This window comes from Onychostoma macrolepis, chromosome 03 (genome assembly GCF_012432095.1).
Source record: "Onychostoma macrolepis isolate SWU-2019 chromosome 03, ASM1243209v1, whole genome shotgun sequence".
In the NCBI taxonomy this organism is placed as follows: domain Eukaryota; kingdom Metazoa; phylum Chordata; class Actinopteri; order Cypriniformes; family Cyprinidae; genus Onychostoma; species Onychostoma macrolepis.
In genome coordinates this window covers 40,547,288-40,564,821 of record NC_081157.1, presented here as the reverse complement: position 1 = coordinate 40,564,821, position 17,534 = coordinate 40,547,288, and the positions used below count along the sequence as shown (strand labels likewise).

Below are 17,534 nucleotides of genomic sequence, written 5' to 3'. Positions count from 1 at the left end.
ATTGATTTATGGAAACCTTTATTAAGATCTCAAAAAGAACAACAAACAAAAACATTTTCAGCCCCTTTTTTAATGCATATATAATTTTGCTTATTTTTTTCTTGACTCATATAAAAGGCCATGCTTTTAAATGTATGGTGTAGAAGCGAAAGAAGTAAGAGAGAGGACAGAGAATGAATGAGCTCTCATGAGCGCTTATGACACACAATACGCATAGAACACAGCATAGGGACCTGTATATATTTCTACATACATACAATAAGCGCAAAAAAGTGCTTTATGCATAACAAAAACATGACTTGCTTTTTTTAAACAATGAATTACAAAAACTGCAATATAAACCCCATATGAATTCAATATGAACCTCACTTAGAGATGTTGCACAGATTGAACACTGAATCAACCTCCACTTCACTTAGCATCAGTCAGCTTGACAAGTGCATCAAGGTATTTCCAGAGAAACAGAATTCCTATGGAAATACTGTTCAGATACACAAAAACACACTTTGAGTAATAACTAGGGCCCAAAGTAATTCCTAGGGACAAGAACTGTCAAAATACCATTTCAACATAATGGTATTTAAAACACATTTATGCAGACGATATTCATCATGACGTCACTGTTGTGTTAGTAAGTCCAAGTTGTTTGATAAAATAAGAATAGAGTAAAAACATACAATGATTGTTCAAACATAAAGAGAGAACAGACCTTGACACTCTGAAGTGCTGAGATGTCTGACTGGCCTGTAATGGAGAGACATATGAATATGCATTACTTCAGAGGAGACGTTTTTCTGCCCCAAGTGACGGCAGTAATGGAGAAATTTACAGTTCACTCAAGGTGTATCGTTTGTGTTTATTTTGTGAATGCAAACAGTATGAGTGTTTGTCTGCGCTTCAGATGGTGGCATGTTATTGTTCCCCACATCAGAACAGGTTCATGAGGTTCATATCTTGCTTTTGTCTGAAGAACTGATGGTCTTCATCCACTGGGAATTCACATCATAAAAACTGACTACGAATACTGTAATATATGTCCAAATGTCACCTGATGGAGCAAACTACCTTTAGAGCCTTGAAAGATGAATATTTACTAGCGATGCAACTAGTAAAACAGGCTTGACTGACCTTGAAGTTACTCAGCCAGCCCTGTTATCCACCGCTGTGATTTACAGCACACGTCCAGTGTTTATATATGTTGGTACTTTTTTTTTTTTTTTTTTTTTTTGTGGAGACATTTCTGATGTGTGCATAATGATGCATAATGGACGTGCAAACGCAGCCTCAGGTCCAGCGGCAACGTTTCCGCTGGCAGGCCTCGGGGTCTGAGGAGCAGCCTTCAGAGTCACTGCCCGAGGAGGGTCCTGGCGGGGTGTGTGTGTTCGAGTGCGTGTGCGTATGATCCAGGCTTAGCACCCATCCCAGCTTGGAGTGAAGAAGGTGTCTGAGGCCGGGCGGCAGGGGCAGGACTCGGAGGGCATCGACTCCAGACGGAAGCAGCTTGCGGAGTCGAGAGCAACACAGGTACTGTAGAGAGGTTGGAGCGGAGACCGAGCGAATCACCTTCATGCTGCTTTTGGCCGCGGTGGAGCAAGCCATCGGAAAAACATGCTTATTCTTCATCTCTGTAGCTGCTACACCTGCCACACACACAATAGACAGGTTAAATGTTATTAAATTAGTGTTTTAACAGTGATAAACCTGCTCTCCAACTGTGTGATTGTTCTTTAGCGTCTGTTCTATAAAAACTAGGCATGCGCAATTACAGATTTTTACACAGGACTAGTTGGTGGGTTGTTTGAACAACTACTAGTTATAGCCTTGTTTAATCATGTTCACCAGACATGGATAAGACGTCTCTTATGGATATAGGGGCGCAAACTTCCGCGAAGCACAACCTAACTAGGTAACAAGGTCACTGACAAATATCAAAATAAATAAGTGAAATAACTGTAAACTTGCATGACAATTCATAGTCGTTACAAAAAATATATTTCATGCACATTAACAGAAATATTGCTTATAGCAAGCAATTGGATTGGATTTGTTCTCCAAAAATAACGGTCTGGAAATTTATTATTGAATTTTACAAAAATGGAAATTTTCTGCAGTGAATTTACAAAAAGTTACAAAATATGGCACTTTTTGTAATTGCTGTGGCAGAGGAGTTTTAGACGCAGTGACTTTCCAACAATGACTGTATGACTCATATGCAACTATTACAGAAGGTTCAAACGCTCACTGATGCTCCAGAAGGAAAAACTCTGCATTTAGAGCCAGGGGGTGAAAACTTTTTGAATTTGAAGATCAAGGTAAATTGTACTTAATTTGTCTTCTGGGAAACATGCAAGTATCTTCTGTAGCTTCTGAAGGGCAGTACTAAATGAAAAAATATGACATTTAGGCAAAATAAGAAAAAATGTACACATCTTCATTCTGTTCAAAAGTTTTCACTCCCCACCTCTTAATGCATCGGTTTCCTTACAAACACACAATAACAAGATAAATAATATAAAACTGTCTCTTACTGTCAACAATTAAATTGTAATACATGTCAAAAACATGTTTGATTACTAAAAACAGCTTTGACATTTTTGCTGACAGAAATCTCAAAAACATTCCTTTTACAAGAACATAACTGTTCATGTTACCTTTCAATTCCTAGAGAAAAACCGACACTTAAAAATGTGTATTATATTTCAAAAACAACAAAGATAAGATCGCAGGTGAAAGGAGTTTGTCATCTTACCGATGCACTTGCGGTTTTTGTAGAAGGTGAGGGTGCCGTGCCAAGTGTCCAAGTGAACACCAATAATGGAACCCTGTCCGAAACGTGATGAAAAGCTCACTTTATCACCGTTATGATGTAACAGACCTGAGAAAAACACAAACACACATTACATAAAAAAAGATTTGTGCGTTTGTGAACATAAGTATGTGTTTGCGAACCGAACCCGTTTTACCTGTATATGACAGACCCCAGCTGTCTTCATCTTTACCCAGCAGGCTGCAGAATGTGTGTCTATATTTGTCCAGATTCACATCGGATGTACCAATACCAACCATCTACATAAACACACACACAGAGAATTCAACCGTTAAGTTTAAACAAGCCCACAGTCTTCAGTGTCACACGATCCTTCAGAAATCATTTTTTGTTCCCAAGAAACATTTCTTATTATCCGTGTTGAAAACAGTTCAGTGCTGCTTTTGAACTGCTGTGTACATTTTCAAGAAGTATGCGAAACTACTCATTGCAATGTGGCTCACATCTCGGAAAACTCAACTGATTCAGCAACTATTAGCTGTATGCTGACAGTCTGCTGAATCAGCTATGCTGCTAAGTTTTTTTGACCTTTTTATAAAAAATGCCCTAAACAAGCAGACTGCCCCCTATTCACAAAAACCATACTGAATATCACCACCACACTAAACATGCATAAAGACACACATCTGGTGGTTTCTCACCATGTCTGTGCCATAGACAGGGGAAGTCATTTTAATCTCCCAGAAGTGCTGTCCCTCTGAGAGTTCTTTGGAGCCGCGAATGGCTGCCGTTCCACAGCTATACTCCGAGTGGAAGCTCACTTTCCTGTTCTCACAGCTCAGCAGTGTGGCAGATGACCGGCTGCCCTCATCCCACACCCAGTCAAAATCTGACAAGTAAACAGCCAGCAAGTTTAATCACAATCAGCATGATCAAGGTAAAACTAATGTATAATGTTGTATGTGTCACCACCTTGGTCATCTTCTCCACAGTGGCAGTCTCGCAAGTGTGTGTAACCCCTGAGTCGTGGGTTACAGCTGAGCTCCATCTGTGAATCACAGCTGCAGTATGACTCTCCCGTTACAGGCACTGCGCTGGGAACCGCCGGAACAATGGCTGGATACTCGGCTTCAGAATCGGAGTCACTGTACTGCAAGACACATGTGTGCAAATTCAGATCTGACATAGTTTAGGTTGGCAGACTTTCTGTCTGTCATTTATGCTTTTTTGAACTGAAATGACTCCTGTGATGTTCAGACTTCACACTAAAAATCAAAGGAATACTTAATCTAAAACGTAGATAAATTTGTTTCTTTACCCAAACAGATTTGGAGAAATTTAGCATTACATTACTTGCTCACCACTGAAACAGCTGATAAACACATCACAATAATCCACAAGACTCCTGTGCATCAATTAATGTCTTGTGAAGTGAAAGGCTACATGTTTGTAAGGAACCACAATTCATCGTCAAGATGTTTTTAACTTCAAACTGTTGTTTCTGGCTAAAATATGAGTCCTCTATCCATAATATTGCTTTCTCCAGTTAAAAAGCCATCTTAACTGAATCAGTAAAGAAATACGCACAGATCAAGCACCGTTTACAAGAGAAAACAGTTCTAAACAAATGTGTCCATGGACTTTGATGTGAGAGGACATAATTCAGTATTATTATGGATTATGGACTCGTATTTTGGCCAGAAGCGATGGTTTAAAGTTAAAAGTCCTGAATAATTCCTATAAACACACAGCTTTTCATTTCACAAGACATTAATTGATGAACTGGAGTGGTGTGGATTACTTGTGGATTATTGTGATGTTTTTATCAGCTGTTTGGACTCTCATTCTGACGGCACCCATTCACTGCAGAGCATCCATTGATGAGCAAGTGCTGCAAAGCTAAGTTTCTCCAAATCTGTTCTGATGAAGAAACAAACTCATCTACATCTTGGATGGCCTGAGGGTGAGTACATTTTCAGCAAATCTTCAAATTTGGGTGAATTATATTCCTCCACACCCACCTGCTGGCGATCATAACCCCACTCGTCATTCTCGGAGGCAAGCACCAGCGCTCTTGCATCTGCATCCCGTCGGATTCCACTCCATACGTACCTCCATGCCCTGCTGTTTCTGCTCCGCCTCGACATGCCAACCAGGAGCCAACCTCCGCACCTGTCAATCATAGAAAGAACAGTTGCTTGATTAGTAATAGGCATTGCTAAGTAGGGATGGGCGATATGGGCTTAAAAGTATATCACGATATTTCTGGTATTTTATTGCGATTTATTGCTGTTTCTTTAGAGAAAAGTATTATGTTTCCTATTTTTACTCAGAATAGGGTGTTGCGAGCATTACTACATGTTTTGACTGTTTAATTCACACTGGAAACTCCACATATGTTTATCTGTGTTCTTCAATCTTGGGTATTTTTTTTATAAGGAAATTATATGTATAATGCAATGCTAATCGACATGACCTATCACTGTATATAATACTATCATTCTGTAATATGAAACCATGTCTGGTCACAAAAAGAAGTTAATTCAAACACTCAACTATGTTATTAAGTTAATTTGGACAAAAAGCATGTCAATAAATGATATCTTTGTTGGACATCAGGTTTGTAAACAGGCTTATACACATGCAAAACTGTATCACACACATGCTACTGTAGTACATTTATTCAAAACGATTTTTTTTGTGTGTGCACAGTACAGCCCTAACCAAACCAGTTCCAGACTGTAGAAGGAGCTCCTCATCAAGGTTATCATAGTTTTTATATTTTTTTTATTCGTTTTATTTTAATATCGTTTTCAAATTTGCTATGAAATTTAGTTTAGTTTTTATTTGTTTCATTAATATTTTTGTTAGGTTTTTTTTTTGTGCGCACATTTTTATTTAGTTTTATATAGTTAGTTTCAGTTTTAATTAAAGTATAGCAGAATCAACAGATCACTTCCAGAGTGAAGGCCAAAGAAAGACTTAGCATAATTTAACCTTAGTGAGGCAAACGTTTATAGCGACAAAATTATCCCATGCTGAGATTGATAGATGGTAAAAGTAGCCTATACAAATATAATATATAGAATTTTTTCTTCTTCTGTTAATTATCATGTTGCGTATCTGTTTTTCTTCAAAACACCAACTTGCCTAATGATGGTTTGATTGCTTGTGTTATATGAGAAAATTCAATAACTGTTGTTAGTTTCGTTTCGCTTTCGTTTATCAAATATTTTGACATTTTTATTTAATTTCAGTTTATGAAATTGTTTTTTCATCAGTCGTTTTTGTCTTAGTTTTATTTTTCGTTTAAGAAAATAACCTTGCTCCTCATTTAGCGATAAACTCCTCAATTTCAAGTCCACCTTCAACAACTATATGTCAACAACTAACGTAGACTTTATCGTTATTATCGCGGGAAGACACATTTTTATCGTGGGGAGAATTTTTAACGGTATATCGCAAACGATAAGATATCGCCCATCCCTACTAGAAAGATGTATATTCATTATAAAAATAACTAAATACAAAAACATATTTTCGATTTTACCTTACCTCACCTCTACCTTCGTCTTGTCTTAGTTTAAATAATTTTAAGTCATCTTGAGGCCCCCCTTGGAAGTTTGTTGAGGCCCCATGTGTTCCCCATTAAATCTTCAAATAATTCATAAAGTGACAAACGGATTGTCTTATGTGCGTTTTATTGTAATCCCGTTGCGCTTGAGGCGCGCTCGTGAAGCTAAACTTCCACTGTAGTGTTTTTCTCGCGCGAGATGTAAACATTAGCTGACAACATGCTGAGTAGCTTAATTGCCAGTGACATGCATTGAGTCATTTCATTGCGCATAGGCAGTCATTTGAGAGCTAGCTGGCATGTCGGTATACTGTAGCTCCTAAAGATAGATTCCAGAAATACACAACATGTTCTCACTACTAGGCCTCGCAGAAAGTGGTCAGCGAGAGCCTGGCACCTTGCAAGTCTGTAGAGATGAAGGCTAATTCGCTTATAGAAGAGCAGATCCCCTGCCATCATGCTAATACTATCGAATACTATTTGGATTTCAATATTATCCAAGCCCATATGATAATAATTGTAAGACAGTGCAACAGGCTTCGTCCATATATACATGCTTTTGGCGCTAACGGAGGCTCGCGGACTTAGCAGGCGCTACATCCTGCCTGCTGCATTCACTCGGATAAGCACAAGCAAACTTACCTGTCTTTCAAGGGCACCGCTGCGATCGCTGGAGTCTCGTATACCTGAGGGTTTTAGTATGACACTGTAACGTATGTATCTGTAAAAGCAATCGGATTCTGTCCACCAGCTAACTGTCACACTTTACTGTGACCTACTTTCACGACAGACGTAAACAATGCTTTAACAAGTCCCGCCTCCTCGGTTCAAACTCAATTGGTCAAAAATTCCAAGTAGGCGGGGTTTATTTTCTAGCTTGTGTTACTACAGGTCTAAACAGCTGTCACTTAAATGTCAAACTCGTCCCAAAACTGAAGGCTAAACCCATTTTCTGGCGTTCACGCTTCCCCATCCAGGCATGTGTAGCGACAGCACATTGAGGCAGATGTTAAACTGTCATTATTAATTAACTAGATTACTTTTGGGCTGTTTGAGTAAGTAAAACAGCTCTTTGCTGTGTTCTTCATGTTCTGTTTTAGTAATCTTCAACCGAACAATATAACAGACTATTTCAGAATGTTCTGCTACATGTTTTAGAACACTACTGAACTAACTACTGTTTCAACTTTGTTCATACCTACAAGATTTTGTTCATAAATCTTGATTAAGATCGGTATTTTGTTTACTTAACACATAGACCTATGTGTCATGCCTGTTTGGATTTAGCTTCAATTAAAAAAAAATAATAATAATAATAATTTTTGTTGTTGCTGCTTTGTTTTATTAAATAAAAAACAATAAAAAACTATTTTAGGACAATTAAGCTTCTAGTCTTTTCTGGTTGTAATATTTCTGTGTAACATAATTTTCCAAAAGTAAAGTACATTTTAATTACTGCAATGCAAAAACATGATTTATGTCTGCTTAAAGAAAACAGATTATGGACATTATATAAAATAAATTATGTAAAAATCAAAAGTTAAAATTTCAGGCCCATTATGAGACTTTTTGTGCTTGCTTTCATTAAAATGTCACTGCAAAATAAATCTACCTGCAAACTCACAAGAGGTCAAAAAGGGGGGATCCTTGTAAACCGTTCTGGTGCACTCTGACAACAAAATAAAGGAAAAAGACAACATATGCTTCAAGTAAAAAGAGCACTACAAACTTTTTGGACAGTGCAACTCTCTTGTCATCGGTGTTCATACTTGTCTTTGTGAGCAGTGGAGTAATTTATTTTTGCAAATTTTAATGTTCACATTAGAGTGCGCATACTATCAACAAACTCCATCTTTCCACTGCAGAGGAAACAGAAGCTGCATCTGAAGTGACATTAGATGCATTTACACAGACTGTTTGATGAAGCTGAGGTGCCACAAATTCAATTACATCACAACATTTCAAATACATAAATCATTTTATAAGGTTAATGTTTTAAACATTTTTGAACATACAAATTAAAAATGTTGGGGAAAATGCAATACTTTTAAATATGAAACCAAACCACCGGCGGTAAATGACTGTTTTAATGAACGAGTCATTAGTCATTCCTTCAAACGGCTGATTCATTTAAAAACGAGTGACTGCTGTCTTTATGAATGGGTTACTGAATCATTGACTCACTTGTTCAAAAACGAGGACTCATTCAGTATCAAAACATACTGAAGACACAAAACAGTTCCGCTGTGGCTTTGATTGGAACTTCCTCAGCGAACTTGAGCAAAAACAGTCAATATTGTATTACAAACTGCGAACTTTGTGTCTGCTTAACTCACAATGAAGAACTTCCGATTCACTTAAATGACATATTTTGATTCAAAACGGCGAATTTCGACTAGTTTGCAGGTATGATAAATAAATAAAAGATTATATTCTTAAACTAAATATAATAATCTCTGTGGCATTCACTCATAATCACAGTAGGCTATGTTGCTGTTACAATCAAATTCAGAAATCTTCATTTGTACAAAGAATTAGACAAATTGTCTATCCTGTTGCTGATGTGATAAATTAGCTAGCAGTCACTGTATTACACTGTTTCTGAAGGAGTGCTGCTCTATAGCGCCCCCTTCCACCTGTTGGAGGCGTGACTGCAGCAACGCGGAGCGCTAAGAAGTTTGGTTGAGGCTGCAGTGCAGTGATTCAGACAAGCAGATGGTAACCTGTGGATTAATCCCTCATGTTGCAGTCTATTCGACATCTTGATTATTAAATGTATGGTTGCAGTTTCTGAATATGTTTTAGTGAGATATAATTTGTTCACGTTCACCAGTGATAGATGAATTTGCATACTTGGAATTCATAATAGGCTGTAATTTGTGCACATTAAATTGAAGGACATAATATGTTACAGTTCAAGGATTGGCTTGCACTTTGAACATCTGCAGTATATTTCCATTATCACATCACATGTGTGTCTGAATAAAAAGGAAACTGAAATTAGGTTGAGGAAGTTTTATTCGGAAACTGGAGAAGCTGCGCTGGTGTTCACCCATGAATGAAACCAGAAACAGTATTAACTACAAGTAAAACGCTACACGTCTGAAGAATGTCATGTTAAGAGTTAAAACACACACTCGCTCACAGGCACACGTGTGCATCCATTCGTTTCACACACACTTAGTAAACTTGCACATCAATACCTTGATTAAGACAACGGTCTCAATGGTAATCAATGATTACATACCCAAAGAAACGCCACAAATTTCCCACAGTGCAATTCACCTACCTATACAGATATATATGTATATATATATTTCTCATATACACACACACACTCATGTATTTAGATAAACATGATTTCAATAAAGACTTTGATCCATTTAACTGTTTAATGAACATCTCAATCTTCATAAATAATCAGAAGAAACAGAAACAAAAAAACAAACAGTAATAATTCCATCTTTTTTTACACTTAGGTCCTCAACATCAGTGTTTAAATTTGAATGGTCCCAAAAGTGAGAAAACTAAACGACGGCTGATTTGTTCTTCAGATGAGAATAAAATTATGACAAAATAAAAGGAGGATGACAAACAAGTGTAGCATAGGATAAAGAGGGCATCTATTTAAACACACACACACAGGACAAGAGCAATAGCTACACAGCGCATTTACAGGGGGAATGCACGTCAGGCTACTATACACAGAGAGGAAGTTCAATCACACATTCACTTGCAAACAGCACACTCACGGTACACGCATGCACGCAAAAAATTCCTCTCTCATTGTTTCAGGTGGTGAAGTTACTCAATGTGTATCATTAGGAGGATGTTTGTGTTGGTGCTTGTGTGTGTGTGTGTGTGTGTGTGTGTGTGTGGTTGATGGTTGTTCATGTGTAAGAGATGATAAGAGCGATTAACCCTTGGTGGACAGGATAAGAGCGACAATTAGCCCGTAGAGCCCCAGAACCTCAGCGAAAATGAGGATAAGGATCATCCCCACGAACAGGCGAGGCTGCTGGGCTGTGCCCCTCACTCCTGCGTCTCCCACGATACCAATGGCGAAGCCAGCTGCGAGACCACTCAGACCCACACTCAGCCCGGCACCCAGGTGCAGGAAACTCCTAAACACAGAACATGCATAGTGTTAACATCTTTTTTATAACAACATTTGTTACATTATGAAGACAATATAATAGACAACAATTGAGGTAAATATATAATAATTACATAAAGTAATATTAGTAACAACAATTTACAAAAAGAACATTACCGTTAAACCTCCATGTACAGATACGGTAACAGTCTTTATATATTCTCATATAAATTATGTGTATATATCATATACGGTATATAATATATTAGTTATAAAAAAGATCTCTATCTTTTTTTAAACTTTTTTTTTTTTTTAACAATATTTTATTTGTAAAACATGAAGACAATAAAATGTACACTGTAATTGGAATTATTTCATTACAACGAAATAAAACAAAAATATTACTAATAATAACAGGACCATGTACATACATACATATATCTATAGGTATATGTATGTGTATCTATCTATCTACCTATACATAAATTGGATTTTGTAATTATAACCAAGAGTACATAGTAATAAATACCCAATAATAATACCCAATTTATACAGTAAAAAGTCTCTTTAATTGTTTATATACTCTTACTATCTATCACTATTTTAATATAGTGTTAAATCTTTTTTGTAAAATATATTTTACTTGTTAAACATTAAGTCAATAAAATGTAGAGTTATTAAGATTTTTCTATTTTAACCAAATAAAAAAAAAATATATAAAACCCTTTCACCTCCTTGTATAGATACAGTAAGAGCCTCTTTGGTTGTTTATATACTCTCACTACCTATAAACTCTAATATAGTGTTATATCTAGAATATTCTTATCTTATCAAACAGATACTATGGTCAGCTATTTAAAATAACATTTCTCAGCCACCAATAAAATGTGTGCTATTTCTTTTCTTTTTATGAGGAAGCTGAGAGTGACTTGCAGGAAAATCCTAAGCAGACAAGACACAAGCGAATAGCGTGACTCACTTGTAGAGCGAGATATCGGGAGCCATGTTGTTGGCAATAAGTACAGCCACCACCAGGCCATAGATGGCAATGATACCCGCCATGACCACGGGAATGATGGACTTCATGATCAGCTCCGGCCGCATCACTGACATGGCAGCAATGCCTGTGCCACTCTTGGCCGTCCCATACGCAGCACCCAATGCTAAAAAGAAAGGAAATGGAAATTAACATGTGCAGAGAGACCAAGAGAGCGAGAACAAGCACTTATAATGGGTAAAGTTGAATGGATACAGGACAAGGCACATGTTGTAGGTTTAAACAAATACCCAACTAATGAACACCATTCTAACACATGTGTCTTAAAAACCAACCCCCCAAATACAAACCAGCAGTTCCAGGAATACTTAATAACATTTTGAAGGCGAGACACAACAGACAAAACCATAATTATGAGATTTTGCTTCCATATCTAGTGGAAAGAAAACATCCAAAAATACACATGCAGGTTTTTGTTTTATTACACTTTATCATCTTTAAATTTCGATTGCATTACATACTGCATATATAATGGCCGTTTTCTCAAAATGGGTTTTTTCTCTTGCACTGAGCCAGGAATCTCCACTTCAGTAGAACTTGTACACCAAAATTTTGTTTTATTCCCATCTATATTTTGACGGTTTTTACAGAGGGGTGTGTTTATAGGTCATTCACATGATTTATATACATTTGTTCCTAATTTTCTTTTCCTGACTGTTGACAGTATTTTCTGAAAAGAGATATTCAAATGCCTACTGTATAAACTTTTAAAGGGGACCTATTATGCAAAAATCACTTTTATAAGGCGTTTGAACACAGTTGTGTGGCTGCAGTGTGTGAAAACAACCAGCCTATAATGTTAAATTCCAACTCATTTTTTAATAAAGCCAATAAATCATGAACAGTCTCTCCAAACGAGCCGTTTCAGATTCTCCCTCTGTTCACGTCACGGAGGGGGAAAAGTCCCGCCCATTTGTGACGCTCTCTGCCCTATTAGCATAAACACAGCCCTGAGTGAGAAGCTGCAGTCCGCCATTACTGGAGTGATATACAATGTCAGCACCAAAGAGGCTTTACAAGTGTTGTAATGTGGGATGCACTAATAAACATAGGAGTCACTGAAAACACCCCTCATGATTCTGAGCCGAGGACACTGTGGTTAAATTTCATTTTGGAAGGAAGTATCCCAGAAAAAAACGGTAATGTCCCCTAAATGTTTAGGAATCAATACCAACACTTCGTGTCAGCTCAAGACAAAGTAAGTATCACACGTTTGTTTTCCAAATTGCCTTTCTGAAAGAGCTTCTTGGCACTCTGTAAGGCTAATTGCTAAAGCCATCATTGTCTCTGCCTGTTTTCACTGATTCTGCCTTCAAGTGCTACCAGAATGATCGTGAATAGGAATGTGGTAGTTAAAAGTTGCATATGAAAGCAATGCGAGTCGATCGCTTGAAGTTGTCGAGCTCATAATCAGAAGTGGGACTTATAAAGTTTGTGATAGCATGAGACCAGCTATGCTGTTATTTTTATCTCGCCATGCTCCCCGTCTGTGTAATTCATAAACGCGAATTTATTATGCACAGTATAATCAGATGACTGTCTTTGAAACAGACTGTTTTCTGTAAAGATAACAGGCTTGTACTAATAGCTGAATGTTTATTTGCAAAGACTAGCACTGCTAATGTGGAAGCTTGAGCTCTTGAAGTTCCGCCTACTTCTCCGTGAGCAACAGCTCATTTGCATTTAAAGCAACATACTCAAAATCAGCACGTTTTGGCTCATACCCTAAAAGTGGCAATTTTAACAAGCTATAAAAATTTATCTGTGGGGTATTTTGAGCTAAAACTTTACATATACGCTCTGGGGACATCAGAGACTTATTTTACATCAAGGGGTATAGTAAGTCCCCTTTAATAATTTTGCATCTGTCTGTTCAGGAAATGTTCAATATCAAATCCAGCCAATCAAACCACTTACTTCCACAGTACTTTTTACCTACTATGGAAGTTGATGGCTAACGTCAACTGTGTGGTTACCAACATTCTTCAAAATTTCTCCTTTTGTGCTCAACAGGGTTTGGAACACGAGTAAATGATGACGGACCTTTCATGTTTGGTGAAATGTCCCATTAATTAGATAATAAATGCAACATTTCAGAAAACTTAATGTCTGCTTTAAGATTTTAAGATCTGCTGTCTTTTTTTGTGAGAGGAGCTGCTCACACAGATCTACTCTGAGTATGTCTATAACTGTTTGGTTCGGCTCAGCTACTAAATCAGACATCAGAAGACTACAACAGACAGTCAGGACTGCTCAGAGGATTATTGGTGCCCCCCTGCCCAACCTCCGAGATCTTTACATCTCCAGATTGAGGAAAAGCGCTGGTAAAATCACTCTGGACCCCTCAAACCCTCAGCACACTTCCTCTTTGAACTGCTGCCCTCTGGCCGGCTCAGAACAGCCAGACACAAGATCAGTTTTTCCCCCCAGGCCATATCCCACCTGAACAAAACATAAACCTCACGACTGCACATCTGTAAATAACTCAGCAAAACTTTCATCTGTAAATACCACATATGCACATTCACAATTTTGTCTACTGACATTTCTTTTCTCGATATTGTATTACGATATTCTTATTTGTAATTTATTGTCTCTTCTCTTTATTATTAGTGTTTCTATTACCTTAAATTACATGCACGTCTGCACTATCCTCCTGAGACCCTGCATCCTCATATGAGGACATTATATTTTAGTGAATTTCTCTGAGACAATACATGCCACAGTTTTAAGTCTTGATGTCCTGTACAGAGCACATTCAGGGCTTTTCAGAGATACTAAATGTTTGGATGTTTCACCATGACTACTCCCTCTCCTTGGTCTTCAAAAATGTCTGATATTAATTTAGTGACACTCTTTATGGAAATATATAATTTCATCATATGTAATTATCATTGAAATTTTTAAACTGTGTCATAAATCAACATTTCAGGAAAATGTTATGGGGTTGCAAATCAAAATATGACTTTCTTTTACGAAACAGGACATCGATTTCATAGGTCCTCATACGAGGACACCGGGACTAAAAGCATGTTTATTAAGCATTTTGGGAGATACAACAAATGAATAGGGAAAGAAATTATATTTCAATATTCTATGAAATATTATTATGAAAATCTTGTCAATTATTACTCCCATTATTACACTTCTTTTTTCATTACATGTTGCCCCAAAAACACATTAATATGCAAATTAGATTTAGTTTATAGATATATTGTATATAATCACAAAACACGTTTATTACACCCATTTTGCAGAAAGAAAAATGGCATATCAAATAATCATGTTATAACATAGTTAGAAGTCATCTTTATACAAAGTTTGGTAAAAAAAAAAAAAAAAAATCCTGAAAACTAAAAATGTATTGGTGATTTAAATATAGCATAGTATATAGTATAGTATATAGCATAACTTATGAATGATATATCTTTTTTTAATGCTCTGAACAATGTAATGACTTGGAAAAAAAATTAATAAACTAATTTTTTCCTAAATTTTTCCCCGGGTCTCAGGAGGCTATGTCTGTACTCTCTGTACTGGAAGCTCCGGACACCAAGACGAATTCTTGTGTAAACCCGCTTGGCAATAACGCTCTTTCTGATTATGAACCTATTCATCTGTGGTGTCTTGCATTAAAAGGCAAGGTCAGCAAAACACTGAGACAGTGGCCAGCTGCTTTGATTCTCCGTCACATGACTACAGAAGCGAGTCCCTTTCGTTTGTAAGGAAGCGAGCGAGGACTTGCGTCAAATGTATTTGGGTCTTTAGGCACGACGCGTTGAGACGGCACTTAAAAATGTAATAAATGCCAAGAGCAATGGCTGTCGTTTGAGTAACGTTACAGACAGAGATAAACAGCTAAACCGACAAGGACGTTTTCGTCTAGGCGTGTAGTTGGTGTTTTAAAAAGGGCTGTCGCATTAGATAAGAGCAAACCTGTGTAACGTTATGTTAATTAAGTAATGCATTTCGTCCAGAGCTGAAGAAAATCAATGGCATTTAATCGGTCAGGCGACGCTACAGTTACAGTCTAGAGACCAATACACGATTATAAGAAAATAGCGATGAGAAAAACAACAACAACAAAAAATCTGCCGTTCTTCCAGCCATGAAGGAGGACATTAAATAAATAACGTCCTTGCGCAAACATTAAAACAGGAGCTTGGGCTCATCCGACACGACAGCGTCTTAAGTTTACCACGCAGGGTTCAGTGAGCCGTAACAATGAAGGAAATAATGAAACGAAATAAATAATTAATAGACATTACGTCAACCGAGATGTCATGTGCCGTGATGGAAACCTTCGCATCCCGTCTCCTACTAACTTTACAGGTACACGGCTCAGCGAGCATCGCGTCGCGTTTACCCGGCCTGGACACCTGATAAAGCATTCAAAGCGACGGACACCACTCAGTTAAAGGGTAAAACGAGGCGTCTCTTACCGCTGAACACCATCGCTGCCGAGGCACCCATCACTGCGAAGAAGGGAGAGTACAGGGGGCTCTGGGCGGACATTCTTCTTGCGCGTTCAGAAACCTAAAACTAAAGACAGAGAGGGAGGAAGGCTTCAGTCTAGGAGATTTAGGCTCTAAAGGAGCTCTGTTCTAGGCTGGCAGGTCTTGTAGGAGCAGGACAGGAGCGCAAGAGACGGTCACGGATCCGACAGGAGCTTGTTCGCCGGCGGAGAGGAAGAAAATGGCGAAACGGAGAGAGTCACATGATCAACCATGAGTACAGGGTCCATTTCCGCTTCTCCGGGGATGACTTATGAATGCGCAACGCGTTTCTTTCTACGATTTTGTAATGACTGACTGTCACAAGATCTCAGAGACGATTTTCGACGTGTTAGTAGAATTGAATACACGTTATTAGTTTTGTGTGAGCATTTGGTGGTTTTGTCGCTTGAGCGCTACCCCCTGTTTTATTGGTAATTTGGTATGTTCCATTGCAGGCTTGCACTACGATCTTTGAATGCGTTCACAGATCACAGGAATATATGGACTTGATGTTAACCGGTTGTTTATCTGGTAGAACTTGTTTCATTGTTTAAAAACCAACAGATGTTGGCCACATATTATATGGATATGTTTAAATCTCTTATGGTAGTAACCATTTTGCGAATAAGGGTGTGAAAGTGCAGGATAAAACACACATAAATTGGCTATTCTATTTTTTTTTTTAAAACTCAAAATCCAATAGACCAGATTTCACAGTGCATTTACTACAGCTGTTTGTAGACGTCCATTAATAATAATAATAAAAGGTTTACTGAAGCATTGAAATATCAATGAAATTGCATGTGGAGGTTATATGAGGTGTACATTGTCATGTGCTTAGTCTCATGACTTCTAGGCTTGGAGCTGGAGAGTCCAGAGGGGAAGTCATTTTATGTTACTCACTCTCGGTCACAGGCGTGGGCAGACAACTGTAATATTAAAACTTCTTAATTGTTCTGTAATGTGTGTGAACTTCCCTTTTGGTTGTGTGATTTTCGATGTGAACCTAAATACTGAAAGTTTCACTCATTGTATTGCTTCTTCTGCATGTTGGGTGCTGCTGGCAGTCACCTGAGATTTACCATCTACATTTTACACAGTGGTAGTTACTATAAAACAGATAAAGAAGAGTGAAGTACACCCGGGAAAGGAAAATAGCCTACATTCTTGTCTTCTACTAATTAACAAAAGGGTGCAAATTCAGTGTATACACAATACCTGATATATTTATATACACTAGAGCAGATATTTCCAGATGCATAGTGGGAAAATATTTCTAGGAACAGCTTTCTGTCTATAATATAGTATTACATCTAGGCTATAAAAAATAACACACCAGTTTTTGCAAACTCGGACTTTCACATAAACTGTTCCCTCCTGGTGGAATGATCTGCACAACTCAATTAATTAAAATTAATTAATAATTAAAAAAAAAAAAACTTGCTATGTGTAGTGCGTTAGGCTAATCTTGTCATAAGACTTGCATATCATTGCTCTTTTATTGATTTTGATTGCTTCCATTGTCCAAGTCGCTTTGGATAAAT

At 37.6% G+C, this 17,534-nt stretch overlaps 2 protein-coding genes across 2 annotated transcripts; both read right to left on the bottom strand.

Annotated features, from left to right (window-relative positions):
• Window position 1: 1 nt before the first annotated feature.
• On the bottom strand, window positions 2-7,153 carry spsb3a (splA/ryanodine receptor domain and SOCS box containing 3a). The gene is made up of 7 exons (XM_058771249.1): window positions 6,984-7,153; window positions 4,789-4,939; window positions 3,740-3,917; window positions 3,469-3,656; window positions 2,964-3,066; window positions 2,750-2,875; window positions 2-1,640 (listed from the first exon to the last, which is right to left on the bottom strand). Exons 2-7 carry the CDS (start codon window positions 4,912-4,914, stop codon window positions 1,285-1,287), a joined length of 1,077 nt encoding a protein of 358 aa, XP_058627232.1. The 5' UTR covers window positions 4,915-4,939; window positions 6,984-7,153; the 3' UTR covers window positions 2-1,284.
• Window positions 7,154-9,341: 2,188 nt separating this feature from the next.
• On the bottom strand, window positions 9,342-16,206 carry atp6v0ca (ATPase H+ transporting V0 subunit ca). The gene is made up of 3 exons (XM_058771817.1): window positions 15,937-16,206; window positions 11,417-11,600; window positions 9,342-10,465 (listed from the first exon to the last, which is right to left on the bottom strand). Exons 1-3 carry the CDS (start codon window positions 16,007-16,009, stop codon window positions 10,258-10,260), a joined length of 465 nt encoding a protein of 154 aa, XP_058627800.1. The 5' UTR covers window positions 16,010-16,206; the 3' UTR covers window positions 9,342-10,257.
• Window positions 16,207-17,534: the final 1,328 nt, after the last annotated feature.

Excerpts from the sequence above, each read along its gene's own strand:
- spsb3a (XM_058771249.1), bottom strand. The coding sequence starts at position 4,914 with ATGTCGAGGCGGAGCAGAAACAGCAGGGCATGGAGGTACGTATGGAGT. Across the intron at positions 3,657-3,739 it reads CTGTGGAGAAGATGACCAAG|ATTTTGACTGGGTGTGGGAT; the intron begins GTGGTGACACAT and ends TTTACTTGTCAG. Across the intron at positions 3,067-3,468 it reads CTGTCTATGGCACAGACATG|ATGGTTGGTATTGGTACATC; the intron begins GTGAGAAACCAC and ends GTGTTTATGTAG.
- atp6v0ca (XM_058771817.1), bottom strand. The coding sequence starts at position 16,009 with ATGTCCGCCCAGAGCCCCCTGTACTCTCCCTTCTTCGCAGTGATGGGT. Across the intron at positions 11,601-15,936 it reads GGCAGCGATGGTGTTCAGCG|CATTGGGTGCTGCGTATGGG; the intron begins GTAAGAGACGCC and ends CTTTCTTTTTAG. Across the intron at positions 10,466-11,416 it reads CCCGATATCTCGCTCTACAA|GAGTTTCCTGCACCTGGGTG; the intron begins GTGAGTCACGCT and ends TTCTGTGTTTAG.